Source organism: Otolemur garnettii, unplaced genomic scaffold (assembly GCF_000181295.1).
Source record: "Otolemur garnettii isolate 467f Iridium unplaced genomic scaffold, OtoGar3 scaffold00115, whole genome shotgun sequence".
Taxonomy (NCBI): domain Eukaryota; kingdom Metazoa; phylum Chordata; class Mammalia; order Primates; family Galagidae; genus Otolemur; species Otolemur garnettii.
The window spans coordinates 1,563,942-1,583,527 of NW_003852510.1; the positions used below are offsets into that span (position 1 = coordinate 1,563,942).

The 19,586-nt window shown below is 51.4% G+C and overlaps 1 protein-coding gene across 4 annotated transcripts in view; it reads left to right on the forward strand.

Moving 5' to 3' along the window:
• ACTN1 (actinin alpha 1) overlaps window positions 1-19,586 on the forward strand; it is a 111,499-nt gene that overhangs the window by 77,409 nt on the left and 14,504 nt on the right. For all 4 annotated transcript variants that reach the window (XM_003797369.3, XM_003797367.3, XM_003797368.3 and 1 more), the window contains exons 5-11: window positions 858-945; window positions 1,531-1,609; window positions 5,599-5,680; window positions 7,707-7,792; window positions 15,272-15,364; window positions 16,686-16,916; window positions 18,763-18,910. In XM_003797369.3, coding sequence (XP_003797417.1) covers window positions 858-945; window positions 1,531-1,609; window positions 5,599-5,680; window positions 7,707-7,792; window positions 15,272-15,364; window positions 16,686-16,916; window positions 18,763-18,910 — 807 coding nt within the window. The remainder of the gene's footprint in view (window positions 1-857; window positions 946-1,530; window positions 1,610-5,598; window positions 5,681-7,706; window positions 7,793-15,271; window positions 15,365-16,685; window positions 16,917-18,762; window positions 18,911-19,586) is intronic.

Sequence of the window (19,586 nt, forward strand, 5' to 3'; positions counted from 1 at the left end):
CGGGTCCAGGCTGGGGATTCGAACCTGCCACCTTAGGTGTACGTGGCTGGCGCCTTAGCCGGTTGAGCTATAGGCGCCGAGCCTCCCTGTACACAATTTCAGAAATGCATTTCAGTCAGATGAGCACATCTGTGCAGTGTGCAACAAGGATAAACAGTTTAACAGGAGGATATAATTTTAAAGTTCACTTTGTGAGGTCATCTGTGAACCCATTTCACTGAGTACTGCAACCTGCAATTCACAGATGTGAACACAGGGGGGCAGTGTGGTTTGCAGCCTTATGTCCTAGGAGCTTCCTGGGCCCCCTGGAAGGTAACAGAGGGCACCAATGTCAGTTCATGCACTTAATATAAGGAAACCTTGTTTTTCAGATGAAAACAAGATGTGGGTAGGAATTCTAAAGCTTTTTTCTCACACCACCAGCCTGCATAATCCTATCTGGAGACTCCTGCATATTAAGATTTCCTAGACCTAAAATAAAAAAGAAAAACAGATTTCCCAGACCAAAGAGACTTGGTCTTCTCAAAGTGGCCACCTGACAGAAGTTGCTGACTTACTTGTATCACTACCATTTCTTTGAATAAAAGGGAATAGGGGGAGGTAATTCTGAAAATATGAATGGCTCTTATCTCAGAATTGAAATGCATAACACAGCTATCTGAAAGGCTTCCTAGCTTGCTTTTCTGTCTCTCTAATGACTTCTCAAACTTTGTCAAGGGAATAGACTTGTGGCCAGTCCTTCCCTCCTCGGTAGCAACAGGGTTGGAATCTAGGAGTCACAGGGGCTTCTGTGAGTTGGAGCTCCTCCTTCCACTGAGTCAGCCCCCTGAATTTTTTGTCTGTCCTTTTCCCCACAGAGACTTCAGCCAAGGAAGGGCTACTCTTATGGTGTCAGAGAAAGACAGCCCCTTATAAAAACGTCAACATCCAGAACTTCCACATAAGGTGAGCAGCGGGGGCTGAGAGCTCTTGCAGAACCTGAGCTGCCTCCCAAGGAGCTTCCAGGGCCCCCTGGGGGCCTAGAACAGAGTCGAGGCCCTTGGGGGAGGTGGTAGCTTTTCTTGGGAAGGGGAGATTGCCATCCCTTTGAACCACCCACCCTCTCCCGCCCCCAGCCAACACACACACACACACACACCTTCCCTCTCCCTCCCTCTCCCTCTCATACTCTACATGGTGTACTGGACATGGCTACTGCCTAATAAACATGGCTACTGCCTAATGCTTGTGCTACTGGGAAGGTCCCCAAGGGGAATATCTAGAAAGTCCCAGCCCAGGGACTCTGGAACCGCAGACTAGACCTGTATTCTTTGGTGGTGAGAAGGTTGGTGTGGCAGGTTTATCTCAGCTTGCCATTGTCTCCCCCTACCGATCTTTACCTAGTGCCTGGCACTGAGGTAGGGAAAAATCCCTTCCCATCCTGTCCGGACTAGAGGAGACCCCTGCGTGGGGCTTTCCCCTTGTTGGTGTTTGGCTGCCTGTCTGTCCAGCCTCACTTACCAGCTTACCCCCTTCTCCCTCCCTGGGCAGCTGGAAGGACGGCCTTGGCTTCTGTGCCCTGATCCACCGACACCGGCCTGAGCTGATTGATTACGGGAAGCTGCGGAAGGTAGGTGTGCTGTGCTAGCCCCTGAGGGGTGCTGGCCTCTCAGACCAACCAGACAGAGCCCAATCTAGTGAGCAGAAAAACACCTTCCCTGTCAGGGCTACTTCGTTAGCTATGTGTACAGTGTTTATGTACTTGGGCATGTCCACAACCCTACCAGGAAAACTGCCACAGCTGTAGTGGAAGTCTCATTGGGGTGATGGAATAATAAGTGCTATTTCTCCTTTCTGTTTTTCTGGGTTTTGTAAGGTGGAGATGTTACTTTCATAATTTAAAATGTTGCATATGCTAAGAGAGTTTTTATTCTAGCCTTATTCCTGACTCTATGTGGTCCTGGCAGGTGATTGCACTCATGGATTTTCTTTCTTCTATTGCTAAAGTTTGGCTGGTAGGTTTCTTTTTGATAACTGCTTGATTTTGTTCCTGCTTTTGGCATGAGCTGCTGGTGATTTTCTTTTCTTTTCTTTCTTTCTTTTTTTTTTTTTAAGACAGAATATCATTTAGTTGCCCTTGGTAGAGTGCTGTAGTATCACAGCTCACAGCAGCTTCAAACTCCTGGGCTTGGGCAGTCCTCTTGCCTCAGCTTCCCAAGTAGCTGGGACCATAGGTGCCTGCATCAATGCCCAGCTAGTTTTTCTGTTTTTAGTAGAGATGGGATTTCACTCTTGCTTATGCTAGTCTTGAACTCCTGAGCTCAAGCAGTCCATCTGCCTCAGCTTCTCAGAGTGCTAGAACTACAAGGGTGAGCCACCATGCCCAGCACTAGTGTTTTTCTTAAGTGTTTGTGTGTGGAGGGAGCAGATGAGGAGGTGGGAGTTACATTTCGAGCCTTGAGGTGGTTTTTAGTGTCCAAGCTGGGTGAAGGACACTGGCTTAGACCTTGGAGAGCCCCATCCCAGACCACTCTGATTGCACTCACATCTTCCTTCTCTGACCATCCCAGGACCCAGAGACTGCATGGCAAGCCCTTCTCTTGCCCCCAGGTGTGATCTGGGCTCAGGCCAGAGGGCTGCCTATCTGTGCTCAAATCTCTCGTCAAGGGGGGGAGCTTGTAGGGATGACTGCCTTGTGCTTTTCTGCTTCACCTTGACACTAGAAAGCACAGTGGGTCTCTGCTCCCCAGTGGGCAGACAGGGCTTGGTGGGCAGGAGCTGTTCTGGCAAGTCTTGGTCATGGCAAGCCCTTCATTTGGGGAATCTGGGTGAGTAAGCTGCCGGAAAGGATTGTAAGGGAGAAAAGCAGCAAATTCCCGTCCCCTCCAGTCACCTGAGGCTTGGGGCTGGATCTTGGCCTTCCTCAAAGAGCCATCTGCTGGACCAGAGGAGCCCATGGCCTGTCTCTGTGCATAGCTGTGCCCAGCTCTGCATAGAGAGCAGGGGCCAACCCTCTCTCGGCCAGTCCCGTGAGAGGAAGGGGGCTCCCAGCCTTACAAGGAAAAGCAAATCAAGGGCGGCACCTGTGGCTCAAGGATTTGGGCGCCAGCCCCATATAGTGGGGGTGGCAGGTTCAAGCCCGGCCATGGCCAAAATTGTAAAAAAAAAAGCAAAGCAAACCAGTTTGGGAGCTCCCATATACCTGCCAGAAAGCTGAGTGGCCAAATCAGGCAGGGCTAAGGAGGGAAATCTAGCAGCTGGGAAATTTTTCTTTCAAAGGCATCATCACACACCTCCTTCCTGTTCAGATGATGTGCTTTGGTGACAGGTGTGCATGTATCTGTCCTTGCTTGGACATGCTAGAGTGACAGTTAACCCATAGCTGTTACCCACCCCCGTGTACAATGAGGCTCGTGCTGACCTGTGGCTCTAGAATCCCCTCTCCTATCCAAATGCTTCAGAAGCATTAGCACTTGAGGCGAGAGTCCAGGGGACTTTTCTGATACTGGCTTAGTGCCCTCTCTACCCTCTGTCCTTCTCTGTGACCAGTATGACCCAGCCCAAACCCTAGCATAGACCTGGGTCCTATGAGCCATGAATACTTTCCAAAAATCACAGAACTTGCCGAGCCAACTGGTGCCTATGAATTGGGGAGATAGAGCTGCTGGGTTCTGACTGGGAAGCTCCTTCTCCCTGTACCATCTGTGAGGTGGGCGTCCCTAGACCACCTGGGCCCAGTGTGGGAGCTGGTGTCTGAGGCCCTGGATGAAGGTGACCTTCACTACATGGCAGTGTTTTTGTAGTCATCTGGAATGCTGTCTGAAACTTTCCCAGGATTCTACCTTCTCTGTTTTGAGCAATTTCCTCCTGAAAACATGCCAAATGAAGGTATTTATCCCTTTGTTGTCCAGTAATTCTCACTGTGTCATACAGGGAAACTGAGTCCTGGGCACACAAACCAGCTTGCTTTAGGTTAGTCTGAGGAACCAAGAATAGAGGGGAGGGGCCCAGTAAGGACCTCTCCTCACTTAGGCTCTGTTTTCCTGCACTGGCCAATTTTATTTATTTATTCAATCATTCATTTATTTATTTATGACAGAGTCTCACTGTCACCCTCGGTAAGAGTGCCGTGCTGTCATAGCTCACAGCAGCCTCAAGCTCTTGGGCTCAAGTGATCCGCTTGCCTCAACCTCCCAAGTAGCTGGGACTATGGGTACCTGCCATAACGGCTGGCTAGTTTTTCTATTTTTAGTTAGAGGCAGGGTCTTACTTTTGCTCAGGCTGGTCTTGAACTCCTGAGCTTGACCAGTCCACCTGCCTTGGCTTCCCAGAGCCGTAGGATTACAGGCATGAGCCACTGTGCCTGGCTTGCATTTACACTTTTTTTAAAAAAGAAAAACTGGTGGTAAAATGTGCATGACACAAAATTTATCATCTTAACTATTTTTAAATATACAGTTCAGTGGCATCGCACACATTCACACTATTGTGCAACCACCACCACCACCACCACCACATCCATCTCCAGAACTCTTTTTATCTTGCAAAACTGAAACTCTGTACTCATTAAGCAATGATTCCCTCTTCTGTCCTCCCCCAGTCCCCAGCAGCCGCCTTTCTTTGTGTCTCTGTGATTTTGACTACTCTCGGTGCCTTATAAAAGTGGAATCATACAGCCTTTGTCCTTTTGTGTCTGGACTATTTCGCTTAACAGAATGTCCTCAGAGTGCATCGTGGTGCAGCTGTGACAGGATTTCCTTCTTTTCTAAGGCTGAAACTATTCCCTTGTACAGATAGTCCACGTTTGTTTATCCAGTCATCCATGGATGGATGCTCGGGTTGCTTCCACGTTTGGCTATCGTGAATTGTGCTGCTATGAACAAGGGTCTACCAGTACCTCTTTGAGACCTTGCCTTCAGTTCTTTTGGGTACAGCCCAACAGTGGGCTTGCAGGATCCTTTGGTAACTCTGGGGTGTTTGAGGAGCCACATGCTGCTCTCCATGGCAGCTGCACCATTTCACATTCCCACCTACGTTTACAATGCACTCCAGCGCACCCGATTCAACTCTCCACATCCCTACCAGCCCCCACTAGGTTTTCTTGAAAAGGAAAAGGAGAAGCCAGAGTAGTCAAAAAGCTGTGGCTATGTAAAGGAGCCCCCAAGTGTCATGGACTGTGAGGAGCAAAGGGGCTCCTAGGCCAGCTCTGGAGTTACAGGTGGGGAAACTGAGGTCAGATTTCTTGCCCAGGAGTCCCACTGGCTGGTGGCAGAGCTGAACCAAAACCAAGGGTGACCATGCCCAGGCCAGCGCCTGCCCGAGGCACGTGTTTCCTAGTGATTCTTTTCCTGCCCCTGCTCGGTCTGCAGACTAGTGCTCTACCCCACACTCCCGTAACACACTGAAGCTTGAAGGGGAAAGAGAACGTTTTAAGCCCCTAGCCAGGAAGCTTTGATGGGGAGATAGGCCTCTACACCTAGAGCTGCCTCAGCTGATTAAGCCTGGGGGTGCTGGTAGAAAGTCCCCTCTGCCCCCCTAGTTCAGGTGACTACCCAGTGAGGGGTAGCTAGTGACTTGTCATGGTTCTCACTTTATTGTCCCTTCTTCTTCACTGTCTAGGATGACCCACTTACAAATCTGAATACAGCCTTCGACGTGGCAGAGAAGTACCTGGACATCCCCAAGATGCTGGATGCTGAAGGTAAATGGTGTATTTCTTCTGTGCCTCCTGCTCTTCCCCACCTGCCATCAGGGAGGAAGAGGGGTGGGCCCCCACAGCCTGAGGCAGGTAGGGAGAAGACCTGGGCTTCTGGGGCCCCATGTGAGGAGCTGGGAGGCAGCCATCGGTCGGGGATTCTGTGGTTCCCTGAGAGGAAGAAGTGACAACTGATGCTGCCAAGGGCTTTGTGGCTGTTCTTGCACAGATCGCTTAAGGGTATGGATTCGGGGTGATGGGTAGCTTACGGGGTGCTCCCCTGTTGTCCGACTTCTGCCCACAGTTTGGTGTGGGGGGTTGCACTGACTGAGAGGTGTACTGTCCTACCCCGGGGACCTCTGGGTGGTCTGCACACTGGTGTCCAGGTGTGGCGTTTACTCTCAACACCTTCAAAGTCTTTGGAACCCCAGGACTTGGCCTCTTCAGCTGCCTTCTGAGGAGGGCGCTAGACAGCTGTGGCTGGGACCTTCCTGCTGGTAGAGGTTTCCAATTTCCACCCCTAGCTCAGCAGGTCCCAGCCAAAGGAAGGGGATCTTGTGGCAGGTAGAGAAGGAGGGGCCCCAAGTTAGTGTTGACTTTTATGTTTCTTGTTGAGGCCTGAGTGTTCCAGACCCCGCTTACCAGGCCTCCTGGATGGGGCAGGTTTGGGCTTTGACATAAGCACATCCTACCAGATTGGGCCTGGGGCTGGAGGAAACGCACCTCTTCCTGGCCGCTAAATGCGCCTCTGCACCTCTGCACCTCTGCACCTCTTACCTTGAGGAGCTGCTCTGATGGGGCAAGCAGAGGCTTGTGGGGGAGGGGAAGTATCTGGGGAGCATAGGGCCCCTTGAAGCAAGAGCTGGCTGCCTCCAGGCTGGGGTCAGTCTAGGTCCCCCCTTATCCCTCTGCCCCACCCATGTCCCTTAGGAGATGCCCCACGCTCCACAGCCACTTTCCCTCTGGTTTCTTTTGGGCCCCACCTGCTCAGCTGTGCCTGCCTAGTGCTGTGGGGCAGGGAGGGACCATGGTGAGGTCCAGAACTACTCCTCTGTCAAAATGTCATTAGGAACATTTTTTTTTTTAAAGATAGAGTGTCACTATGTCGCCCTCAGTAGAGTGTTGTGGCGTCACAGTTCACAGCAACCTGAAGCTCTTAGGCTTAAGTGATTCTCTTGCCTTAGCCTCCCAAGTAGCTGGGGCTACAGGCATGCGCCACAATGATGCCCAGCTATCTTTTTGTTACAGTTGTTTAGTTGGCCCAGGCCAGGTTCCAACCCGCCACCCTCAGTGTTATGTGGCTGGCGCTTATAACCACTGTGCTATGGGCGCCAAGCCATTAGGAACATTTTTAAACTCATGCAGAAGCAAAGAGAATAGCATGATGAACTTTTATACACCATCGTTTGGATATAATGCCAGAGAATTTGTCACGCTCACTTTCTTTTTCTTCTTTTCTGGGTTGAAATGTCTTAAAGCATATCTCAGGTGTCATAAAATTTCACTGCCACCTACTTTAGAATACATACCTTAAAAATATGGATACTTTCTTATATAACCACACAACAGTTTTCACATGTAGCAAACTGACAAGTTTCTTGACGCATCTCCTGCCCAGTTCGTAATCAGATTTCCCCAAGTGTCTAAGAAATGTCTCTGAGAGCTGGGTATGTTTTAGTCAGTATCCAAACAGGGTCCACACGCGGCATTTGTTACTTTTCTTCCGTCTTTCCCATCTGTAGCCCTTCTCTCCTCGCCCCTCTTATTCCTGCCTCTGACTTGTTGTGGAAATTGGGGCTGCTCCCCTGTAGAATGTCCCTTATTTGAGATTTGTCTGTTTGGTCCCTTGGGCATCATTTTACTTGTTCCTTTTTCTTCCAAATTCTCCCTAAGTGGAAGTTGATGCCAGAGGCTGGTTAGATTCGGGCTCCACATTTTGGCTGGTGCTGTGAGCTTCTTTCTGCATCACATCAGGGGGTGTATGATGTGTTCACTGAACCAGCTGGCTTTAACTCCAGATTTTTCTTGACAGACATCGTCGGAACTGCCCGACCGGATGAGAAAGCCATCATGACTTACGTGTCTAGCTTCTACCATGCCTTCTCTGGAGCCCAGAAGGTACCCGGGGCCCCCTTCCCCTCCATCTCTATGCCCAGCACACCTCATGCTGGATTCCAAACCATGTCCTCCTGCCTCCCGCCCACCCTGCCTGTGCCCTGTGACAGGTATCTGGCTGGTCTGGTCTCTTGGGCACAGGTTGCCCTGGTTCTGAAGCAGCGTGTTGTTCTTGCCTGGCTCCTGTCCTGCTCCTTGCTCTTTCTCTCATCTTCCTCTACTGTTATCAAGAAAATTGGGCAGGAGCTTACTGTCTGGGATGCAGATAATTGGCTCATGCAGGAAGGGCTTTGTGTTCGAGTCCGCCTGGGTGGTTCTGGGAGTTAGAAGGTGAGCGGGCAGCAGCCACTTTGTGCCTCCCATTGTGGAAGCCTCAGGCTTGACAGAGCAGTGGGGCTTCCTGGGGAGGCATCTCCTGTCTTCACCTACCTGTTTGACAAAAGCATCAGGCCCTCGCCTTTTTCCTACACACATGCACAATTTAGCAAATCTCCTCACAGCCCCTCTGAGCCTTCTTCTGTATCCTACCTGGGACCCCCAAGTATTCATGCTACATTCTGTTACTGGACAGCCCCTGAGAGAAAACAAAAGATGGGATGGGCAGCTGGGAGACCCTTCAAGTGTCCTGGCCTGGTTTTGCTCAGGGAGGCCTGAGGTTACAGTCCAGTTGTGCAGGTTTTGCACGACTAAAGGGAGCCCTTCATGCTACAGACACTAAAGATTTGGATGTTTTCATTACTGCCAGGCTTGGCTCAGGCAACAGGCTCCCCTACCCCAGAGCACCCTCATAGGCAGGACCCCAGAAGGAGCACAACATCGCCATGACCACAGAACCTTCACGGCTTTGGCCCTTGGGCCCCCTCTGCATGGCGTCTGAGTGACTTGTGTTGAAATGCATGACGGGAACCCCACCCGCCCTCTGCCCCACTCCCTGCCGTCCTCCCGTGTCCTCTGTGCCCTGCCTCAGACTGTGCTCACCTCCCGCCACCCTTTCTCCCCCACTGCTGCATTTTTCTCTTTCTGCTCGTCCCCCCCCCCCCGTTCTGTCCATCCATCTGTCTTGTGTCTTCTCTCTGTCCACTGTGGCTGTTTTGGCTTATTCTGTCCTGCTGCCGCCCACTTCTCCTCTCAACCTCTTCTCCTTCTCTGTGCAGATGTGTAGGCAGCTAAGGCCGGATGGGAAGGCCATGTGACCTAATGTTTCATGTCACAGCCACGCCTTCTCAGGTGCGCAGAAGGTGAGCTCTCCTCGGCCTCGTCCGTCTCCCTGCCGTCCTCTTGCCCATCTCTCCGTCCTCCCTAGATGCTCCAGAAGCAGGCCCTGGAAGGAAAGGAGGGACCAGAGAAGCCCCTCCTGCTCTTGGGAGGGAAAGGACAAGATACTCTGAGCCTTGGCCAGGACACTTGATGCCAGAGAGCCCTAGCCTCTGAATGACCTCCCATGTCTCTGTCACCATAAATAGGAAAGAAGCTTGTGGTCTCGGCTTCTTCCCTGAACCCCACACCAACAACCCTATCCCAGTTACTACAGCTCTTGGCTATAAGTTCTGACTGTTCTCTTAAGCATCCAGGACCCCTTCCCTTATCTCTCTCCCCCTCTCCCTGCTTGATTCCGCAAGGCTGTCCTCTCAATTTTAGCCAGCAGCCAGGGCAGGGAGAAGTCTTCTCACCTTTTCTCCGGTGTCCAGGCCAGGGCCCTGCCGGATACTTACTAACCAGGCCTGCCGTGGGTAGCCATGCAGGTTTGCAGATCACACGTGAGTGCCGTGTGTGCCAAAGACATGAGGATTTGATATTTATTACTAAAATTATCCTGCAGATGGCAATAAAAATGTCTTCTAAGAAACCAGTATGACATTTTCCTAGTAGACGTGCCTTGGACACGAGGTAGAAAATTACCCAGAGATACCCTATGAGCTAGAGCAACCCTGTTCCCTGCCTGGGTGGGCACCTGAGACCCTGCCCACCTCCTTCTAGAGTTTATTGGCACTGGCTCAGGACAGAGGAGCACTCCTTCTCTGCCCTGCCCCTGCTTCCTCGTTTTCTTTGTCCCACCCCCACTGCCACTCTGTAGTCCTCCTCCAGCCCCCCCAATCCCCCTCTTTCAGTGGGGATATGACCTTCCGACCTGATAACCACAGGGTGTGCCCTTGCCTGTGGCCATGGCCAGGCTGAGCTCTCTGCTATGGTCTTTCCCCTGTTTCCAGCTCTCTTTTCTCCTCCTCCACTTTACCCCCTTCTCCCTCAGGGGTTCTGTCCTGAGCTTCATGGCGGTGGACACTGGCCTTCACTGTCTCTGAAGCCTTCTCTGTGTCCTGGCTGATAGTGCTTGGAAAGGGAGTATGTGGGCTGTGGGGGTGGTGGTGGTGGTGGTGTATGGTGTATGTGTGTGGTGGGGGGCAGCCTGCCTTCCTTTCTGAATCTCACACCACCTCCCCATCCCTGCTTCCCTTTCACTCATCCGTTTGCAACCATTTCATGCTCTTTTGTTTGCACCTGAGGTCAAGGTCATGGGCTGGGTTTGGTGGTGGTGGTGGTAGTGGTGGTGGTGAGACTCTCGTGTCCTGGTCAGGGGTTCTACCCGGAGTTGCCCTCAATGAATTCTAGAGCAGGTGCTGAACGCCGAGTGGGGCATGGGAGGGAGATCCCCAGCTCTCCAAGGGAAAGGGCTGGTGAAGGAAGATTCTTCCCATCTTGGCTGTCTCCATGGCTTGTACCAGCCAGGGAAATCTTCCAAAGCTTGTGCCTAGAGCTCTTTATCCTCTCCCTGTCTTTCTGTGGCCACACCTGTGTGATGGAGCTAGAAAGGCCCAGTGCCACGCCTGCGTGTGTGCGCTTGTGCGGTGCTCCTACACTCATGGCACACACGTGCATGTGAGTGATAAGGACCAACTTCTGCACCCCGGCGGGTTTGGGTTCTGATTGGTTCAGAACTTTCCTCTCCCCTCCTTTTCCCCTACAGGGATTTAGAATGAGAAAAAAGCACTAAGATTTTGTTTATGGGGTTTGTGCTTTAAAGTCCATGGTCTACTGAATGACATGAGACTGTGTCCTACTGTTTTATTATTATTATTTTAGAGACAGAGAGTCTCACTTTGTTGCCCTTGGTAGAGTGCTGTAGCATCACAGTTCACAGCAACCTCCAGCTCTTGGGCTTAGGTGATTCTCTTGCCTCAGCCTCACAATTAGTTGGGACTTCAGGTGCCCGCCACAACGCCCAGCTATTTTTTTGTTGCAGTTTGGCTGGGGCCAGGTTTGAACCCGCCACCCTCGGGATATTGGGCAAGCGCCCTACTCACTGAGCCATAGGCGCCTCCCCATGGTCTACTGTTTTTGAGAAACAGCCCTCAAAGACATGAACTTGATCTCTGATATAAATGCACGATCCATCTGGGAAAACCCTTAAAAAAAAGAAGGCAGCAATGGCTGTGGTCCAGCCTGTGCTCTGCTGGGCCCCAGCTCTGATGTAGCCCCAGGCCTGTGGGCCTCCTAGATTTCTGGAGCATCTGATGCTTGAGTTTGTGGTCTTAGAGTTGAGCAGGGTCCACAGGGAAAGGCTCAGTGAGGACTGGGAAGGAATAAGCAGTGTTGTCAAGGAAGGTGGTCACAGCTGTGTGAGATGCTCTGTGACATGAGACAGTGTCCTGCAGGCCGTCCCAGGAACAGCAGCACTGGGGGAAGCTGGGGTGGCAGTGGAGGGTGCCACTTCCTCCCTGGTTACCCAACCCTGCTACCCACCTTGGGGAGGCCTGCAGGCTTGGCCCAAGATCCCTACTGATAAGTAGCAGGAACCCCAGGGCTTGGTGGTTGACTCAGGACGAGTCAGGAGGAAAGACTGGGCAGTGGGTAGCTCTGGGAAGAAAGAAATGGGTACTTCTAGCTGGAGTTGGGAAATTTTTGACTAAAAATGTCATAGATGAGATCCTCGTGGCATTCATGTGACTATAGGTTGTGGGTGGCAAACCAGAGAGCGTCATTGGCCACATTTGAATGTTTGATGTCATTTTAATTGACAGCTCCTCTCTAGACTTACCTGCAGCAGGGAACTGGATGCTGTCAGGGCAGCAGTTTGGCTGGGGATAACTGAGGACTCCAAGGGTAATAGCCTCTAACTCTTTAGTATAAAACTAAGGGTATTGCTATATGGTAAGTTGTATAATAGCACAGTTTAAAGTAGGTCATAAAAAAATGGGAAAATACAAACTAGGCCGCAAGAAACACAAATTTCCGTAATCTCCTTTGGCACTTGGAAATAAACATTCTGCCTATTTCAGTAGAATGTTTTCTCAACTCATTGAGTGTCTATGATTATGTAACATTATCTTTTATTTTTTTTTTTGTAGAGACAAGAGTCTTACTTTATCGCCCTTGGTAGAGTGCTGTGGGGTCACACAGCTCACTGCAACCTCCAACTCCTGGGCTTAGGTGATTCTCTTGCCTCAGCCTCCCGAGTAGCTGGGACTATAGGCACCCACCACAATGCCTGGCTTTTTTTGTTGTTATTGCAATTTGGCCTGGGCCAGATTTGAACCTGCCACCCTTGGTATATGGGGCCAGTACCCTGCCCACTGAGCACAGGTACCGCCCATAACATTGTCTTTTAGGAAGTCTGTTGACAGTAGGAAGGTCTTTGCCTCTGGATCTTCTAGCAGGAGGTAAAGAGGCACTGATCTCCTCCTGCAGGACTAGCCTAAAGCCAGGAAGCCAGGATTCTCCCTCCATTCTAACTTCAGTTTCTGAGATTCTCTCAGGGCAGGTGTTTCCTCTCCTGGAACAGATCTCTCCCTTGAGCTTCTGCATCAAAGCAGTCCCTTGCAATTCTTTATGTACGTGGTGGGTCTGGGGGCCTCTCCCCTACGTCCCCCATAATATGAGGGGTTTTCTTGTAGCCATGCAAGAGAAAAGCCAGAAAGCTAGAAAATTGGGGTGACTGGAGTAGGCCTGGCTGCCACCATCAAGCTCACTTCTCTTCCACTCTGGAGGTTAGGGCCTGAACTTGGCCTTCAGGCCAACCTTCTCTTACCCCTTGCACTGAGGTTGATGGGTGACCGAGTGACTGTGCCCTCTTTGTAGAGGGACTGCTGTGGAAGCACATCTCAGCCACCACTCAGCCTTCTCCGGGGTGCAGCCTGCCTGTGGGAGGAAGTCAGGCAGCGAGACCTGGGGAGGGACGAGGTTCTGAGGATTCTGAGTCTGTTGTTTCAGAAGAAAAATCAAATCTGAATTTCAGGAACTTGCTTCCCAGAGATACCACAGGGGCTGGGCTGTTCCTTGAGGCGTCTGGGTGGGGTTTCTACACAGGCCTGTGTAAAGATTAAGTGCCCTTTTGTTCTACGATGCCCAGGAATTATCCACTGGCTATGAAGATTGGAGTTGTGGCTTGGTTTCTCCTTTGGGCAAGGCTGGCCTGGGAGGGGACAGGCTGAGACACAGGCTTGGGAAAGAGGTTGGATCTTTGTGAAAAGTCCCCAGGAGGCCCACCCGGAATCTCCCCCAGACATTGTCCAAAAGGAGCTTCCTTTGACCCTGGAGCAGTCAACAGGCTGTGGGGGATGGGCAAGGCTCTTAAGTTCCACAGGACATGTCTCCTAAAATCCTGTGAATGCAGATCTCACTTGGTTCCCCAGTTTGATACATTGACACACATCAAAGTTTATGTCCATTGGGCTGACAAATCGGGACAGTGACCAGGCTAAGGTGGGCTTTATCTATAGAAGATCACAGTGGTTCTTATCTGCCTGGGGAGCATGTCTGTGGGTGGGGTCTGCAGCCACCCCCGTCCTCATGTGAATGTCAGCCTGGAGGACACGTGGCCTTACCCCGGGGCCCCTGCCCTGGCCTTAAGGGGAAGTGTCCTTGTGCTTCAGATAGGCTGCTACCCCCAGCCAGCCTTGTGGCGTGTGTCAGCCTGGTTCCCATCACCCTGCTGTCTTTCTGGAGACCCACATCTTCTGGACAAGGAAGGGATTTCCCACCTTCGCCTCTTGGGATTCCTGGTCACCACTTGCTTAGTTCTCAAGAGGATGACAGTTGGAGGTCTGTGGGAGAAGTAGCCTGGGCTTCTCCAGGAGAGAGCTGAGTTGGGTTGGGGATAAGGGTCTTAAGACTGTGCCCCCCTCCACCCCCCGCCTCCGACCCAGACTCAATGTCCACACCTCAGAGGATGCTTAGATGGTCCTCTGAAGGTCCCACGTGTCCAACCGCTCTGACACCTGTCCCTAAAGGGGACATGCAGTGTCTCACCTGTGTGCCTGAGGGTGCCTTCTGGGTGATCTAGTTCTGGCCCGGCCCCCTCCCCCTCTCCCCAGCACAGTCATCCTCACAGCACATGATTTGGTGGATACAGATCTTTGAGAAGTTCCTCAAGGAGAAAACATTTGTCTCCTTAGTCATCTCTTCCAATTCTGAGCACATGCGTTCTCAGGAAGTTCTTCCTTATGCCCAGCCTCAGTTTGCCTTGCTGCAGTTGAAACCCATTTTCTCTTATTGCCAGCCACTTGTGAGGCCTTTCTACCCTTGAAGCAGGTGTCCACCTTTCTCTGGGTCCCAGGATCTCCTGTGTCTCCTCACAGGCGTGGTCTTCTCCACTCCCAGGCTGTCTTCCTTTCTGCCCCCTTCTCCCTCAGGGGTTCTGTCCTGAGCTTCATGACCATGGACACTGGCCTTCACTGCTTCCCAAAAGCTTGAGTTCACTTCCCCCTGGTGTAGGGTTAGGATATGCACAAGGCACAGCCAAACTTAAAACTACCTGATTGAACTAAGTTGGTGGCAGGCACACAGTAGGCCCAACGGCCTTAGAAGGTGGTGGCCCCTGGGGTTTCCAGGTCTTTGTGTCTGGTTCCCTCGGGCCTCTGCCGGTCCCACATGCTGCATGTGATGTGTGCTTGGCTAATGCAAAGGTGCCTGTGATAGGCTTCCTGGACATCCTGCCCTTGTGGGGTTGGTCCTGGAGTCTTGCCCTTGGTGTGGGAGAAGGTCCCTCGGTTTTCTCCAAAGTGCTGCAGGCTTTGGGCCAAGAACCTTGGGAGAGTATGCAGGGATCCCGAGAGGCCCCATTCTTCTCAGTGAGCACTTTATCCCAGGACTCCCAGATTGGAACTCCCACCTCTCTAAGACCCTGGCAGATTCAGCCTGAGGTCCTACTGCTTGGGATTCCAGGGTGGGCATGAATTTTCCCACCTCTCTGCCCACCTGAGTGTTCTGACTTATCAGTGATTGGGTTAGTTTCTTCCCAACATGCATGTTGGGCTCCAACCTCAGCCCTTCTTTAGGGCCCAGTCCAGCCTCCTGACCCATAGGGCCTAACTACGGGCTGACAAAGAAGATGGTGAGAAGAGAGGTGGGCTATGACTTCAGAGCCCCAGGAGTCCATTCCAACCATGTGAAACTTCAGGGATGGAGGGGCTTTGGCAGCACAGGTGTCTAGCAGGTACCCCTACTGCCAGGGCTGGCTGGTCGTGACACTGTCTATCTCTTTGCCAGGCGGAGACAGCAGCCAATCGCATCTGCAAGGTCTTGGCTGTCAACCAGGAGAATGAGCAGCTCATGGAAGACTACGAGAAGCTGGCCAGTGATGTGGGTACCCCTGCGTTCTCCTGGCTGGGTCCTGCCCATCCCACTCTGAGAGTAAAAGAGCCTCCAAATTCATCCCTAGAGCAATTGTCAGGCTGCGTATAGTCCGTGCTTCCAACACAGCTAACCCAGGGCAGCTTAGACTCTGTTTTGGCTGTCCCAGAAAGAACCACAGTGGAGGCAGGGGCTGAACTCTGGGTTACAGTAAGCCTAGGACCTTCCTCCACCTCTCTGGTTCTCAGTGATTTCACTTGTTGAGTAAGAGTTGAGCCAGGGGGCCTCACAGGACTTTCCAGGCTAATGGACAGTTAGTTGTGAGTTTTGTTCCAACTAGAAAAGGCCGTATCCGCTCCTGAGAAGGTATGGAGCAGTGCTGGCGTGGGCCGGCGTATCAGCTGGGCCCACCCAGGGACAGGACCTGTCCTGCCTTTGTCTATGTTTGGGCTAAGGCTCCACTTGCTTCTTAAAATAATTCAGCCTTTTGAGCCACTCAGCCCAACCTCTTGGTGGATCTGTTGTCCAGTGTAATAAGAACCCAAGCGTGCAGCCCAAGTGCCCGGGTTTAAGACCGAGCTCTGCCACTGCAGCCAGGGCGCCTGGACAAGTCACATGACCCAGCAGTGCTGTGGTTGCCCCCTCCATCACAGGAATGAGGAATGATCACAGCATTTAACCCGATAGGATTCCTGCTGTTATTCAGATGATTTCACCTTGGGTCATGTGCCTGGCACCTTGTGCAGGTGTTCAGTATATTTCCTACTGTCATTTCCACACCTTCCCTATCTTCTCCATGGCCATCATCTTGGCTCAACAAAAACAATCCCGGCTGCTGCCAGCCAGTGCTCTAGGCCAGCTCTCTGCCCCTAAAACCAGCCTCTTCCCTCTTGAGTCAGAGACCCACATTCTAGATTCCTAGGTCAGATGTCAAGGACCTCCAGGAATAGCTGTTAACCCCCTCCATGGGTACAGATGAGGAAACTGAAGCCCAGCCAGTTAGGACCTAGATCTGAAACTGGGGTTTCCTGCTTATTGTTAAGCTATCTCTCCACCCTGTCTCTGGTTCAGATCAGGGAAAGCAGAGAGGCTGAGTGATGTGACTAGGAGTTAACACGTCTTGGTTGCCAGACTTCAGGAAGCTGGTGGTTCTCAGAGGGCGCTCTCTGGAACCTGGCCTCATGGCCTGGGAATGCCCTAGGGTGGAGGCTTGGAAAGCATGTGCTATCAAGAGAGACCCCTCCCTGAGTGGGAAGGGATGTGGGAGGAAGGGGAGGCTAGCCATGTACACTCCTGGCCAGCGCTCTAACCCCTCCCTGTCCTGCACTAGCTGCTGGAGTGGATCCGCCGCACCATTCCATGGCTGGAGAACCGGGTGCCCGAGAACACCATGCATGCCATGCAGCAGAAGCTGGAGGACTTCCGGGACTATCGGCGTCTGCACAAGCCCCCCAAGGTGCAGGAGAAGTGCCAGCTGGAGATCAACTTCAACACGCTGCAGACCAAGCTGCGGCTCAGCAACCGGCCCGCCTTCATGCCCTCCGAGGGCAGGATGGTCTCGGTGAGCACCGGTGTCCAGCCTGGGTCCTGACTCAACCGTCCACCATGAGCTGCTTCTAGTCGTGGTTAAATCCAGCACCTTGGGGAGGGGGGTGCACTGGCTCCCACCTATATACACTGTTCCAGAAACCATTTCTCCCTTCCAGGTTACACCCAAGCTCGAGCCCAAACTCAGCAATTAGGGGTGGCCCCCTCTTGCTGGCCGTTCTGGGTCAGGCTTGCTGTTCCAGACCCCTGAGCATCCCCCCAGAACTGCTAAGCATCCCCCTAGTCCTCCTAAGCATCACCCCAGTCATCTTTGTAAACAGAATGCTTCTGAACTCGTAAATCAAACACAGCATAATTCAGTGGCAGCAAGGTTAATTTTTACTTCTGCAGAATTGCAAGTACTTCAAAAGAATTTATTACCTTAAACAAGTAACAGACCTTTTTTTGGTATGAATTGCAAAGGTACAAAAAGCAAAGTACAGAATATACTTATACTTGTACTATAATATATACTTATAGTATACTCTTACTACCTATTATCAACTTTTAAAAAAGCATTTTGAAAAGATCTTTTTGGTTTTTCCATATAAATATAATTGTAACAGAATCTTAAAGCATATTTTATTTAATAAGCTGCTTCAAAAAAAAAAGCTTGATATTATATTGTGACCAGCTTTCGTGTCCTGAAATACTCTTCTTTTATGTTACTTTCTCTTTTTCTTTTTCTTTTTTCTTAAAGATCTCCCTCCGTTGCTTGGGCTAGAGTGCAATGGTGTGATCATAGCTCACAGTAACCTCAAACTTCTGGGCTCAAGAGATCCTCCTGCCTCAGCCTTTTGAGTAGCTAGGATACAGGTGCCTGCCACTACTCCTGACTGATTTTTTCATTTTTTATAGAGATGGGTTCTTGTTCTTTCTCAAACTGGGCTTGAACTTCTGGCTTTAAGTGATCCTCCTGCTTCAGCCTTCCAAAATGCTAGGATTATAGGCATGAGCCACAGTGCTCAGCCTACATGTAGCTTTTTGTTATTCATTCTCCTTATCCTGTTCCCAGGACTTAGGGAAAAATTTTGTAAGCCAGGGAGAGCATTTAACAAGTTCACCATGGCAGAGCATTTTGTTCTTAAAGTGAAGTGTGACAGAGTGTGTAGGTGTGCATGGCAGGAGGGGATGGGCGAAAGACAGACAGCACTGGGCGGAGGCAGGGTAGACAGTAGCTTTTAGGTAGCCAGAGCTGCTGCTCGCCAAAGGGAGCTCTGTGAGAATGAGACAAAGTGCCCTTCCCTTGGGGCAGGTGCAGCCTGGCCCGGGATGCGTGGTGGGAACCGTGGCATGCAGAGCCAGCTCCTGTCACTACTCAGCTGGACACCCTTGCACAAACTGGAGGGGTGGCCCTGTCCGAAGAGGTGTGGGTTTTGCACTTAGCATTTGACCTCTTGTAATTGTGCCTGGCTCACCTAGGTCAGGGTCCCTGCAGGCTCCAGGCTATTGCTCAGAGGCCTGAGCCCAAGGACTGATCCGGGAACATGGGAAGGCTAGGGAGCTCTGGGGTCCACGTGTGTCGTTCATTTATTTATGTACCTGGAGCCCTGTGATTGTCAGGAGCAGCCCTGGGCAAGAAAAGCCTTAGGTTTTTTCCCCACAGGGCTCCACACTCAAAGCCCCATCACTTGGTAACCCATGTGGACTCAGTCCCCAGCCTTGCCAGGATGTCTTGCAGTGGGAGCTGGGGTGGGACAGCCTGGCTGGGGTGGATATGGGGCAGAGATTGGAAAGAGGCCTCTCCTGGGAGGTGTGGATCATCGTCAAGGATCTCAGGCTGGGCCTGGGCCCTGACCCTGTGTTTCCCTTCCGCACAGGACATCAACAATGCCTGGGGCTGCCTAGAGCAGGCAGAGAAAGGCTATGAGGAGTGGCTGCTGAATGAGATCCGGAGGTTGGAGCGGCTTGACCACCTGGCAGAGAAGTTCCGGCAAAAGGCCTCCATCCACGAGGCCTGGACGGACGGTGAGGCCAACCCAGCCTCTTGCCTCCCCAGGAGTCTGGCTTTCCTACGCCACTGGCTACAACTTTACTTTTGCTTTTTTTTTTCCTTCATATTGTCTATTACCAGTTCTGTAGCATTAGGCAAGTTCATTAGCCTTTTGGTTGACTCAGTTTCCTCATCTGTAAATTGGGGATAATAATGGTACCTACTTCATAGGTTTACCAGAATTAAATCAATCAGTATATATTAAGTACTGAGAAGAGTTCCTGGCATGGTGCAATGCTATGTATATGCTAATTTTTCATTGTTCTTGTTACAGAAATTGATTCTTCCTCCCCCGAATCAGTTAGGTTGGATTTGAATCGTGACTCTGCACTTAGAAGCAGTATAAGCTTGGGCTGATGACCCCCCTGCGGGCCTCAGGCTCCTCGGTAGAGTATAGTCGATGATGTGCCTTCCTGGGGCTGTTGTAACAGACTACAGTAATCTCCCTGTTATCTGGCACCCATGGGGACTGGTAGATTCCTGATAAATATAGTTTCTAGTTACTTGAGAGTTACTGTTAAAAATAGGCCTAACTGGCTCAGCGCCTGTGGCTCAAGTGGCTAAAGGGCCAGCCACATACACCTAAGGTGGCAGGTTCGAATCCAGCCTGGGCCCGCCAAACAACAATGATGGCTGCAACCAAAAAATAGC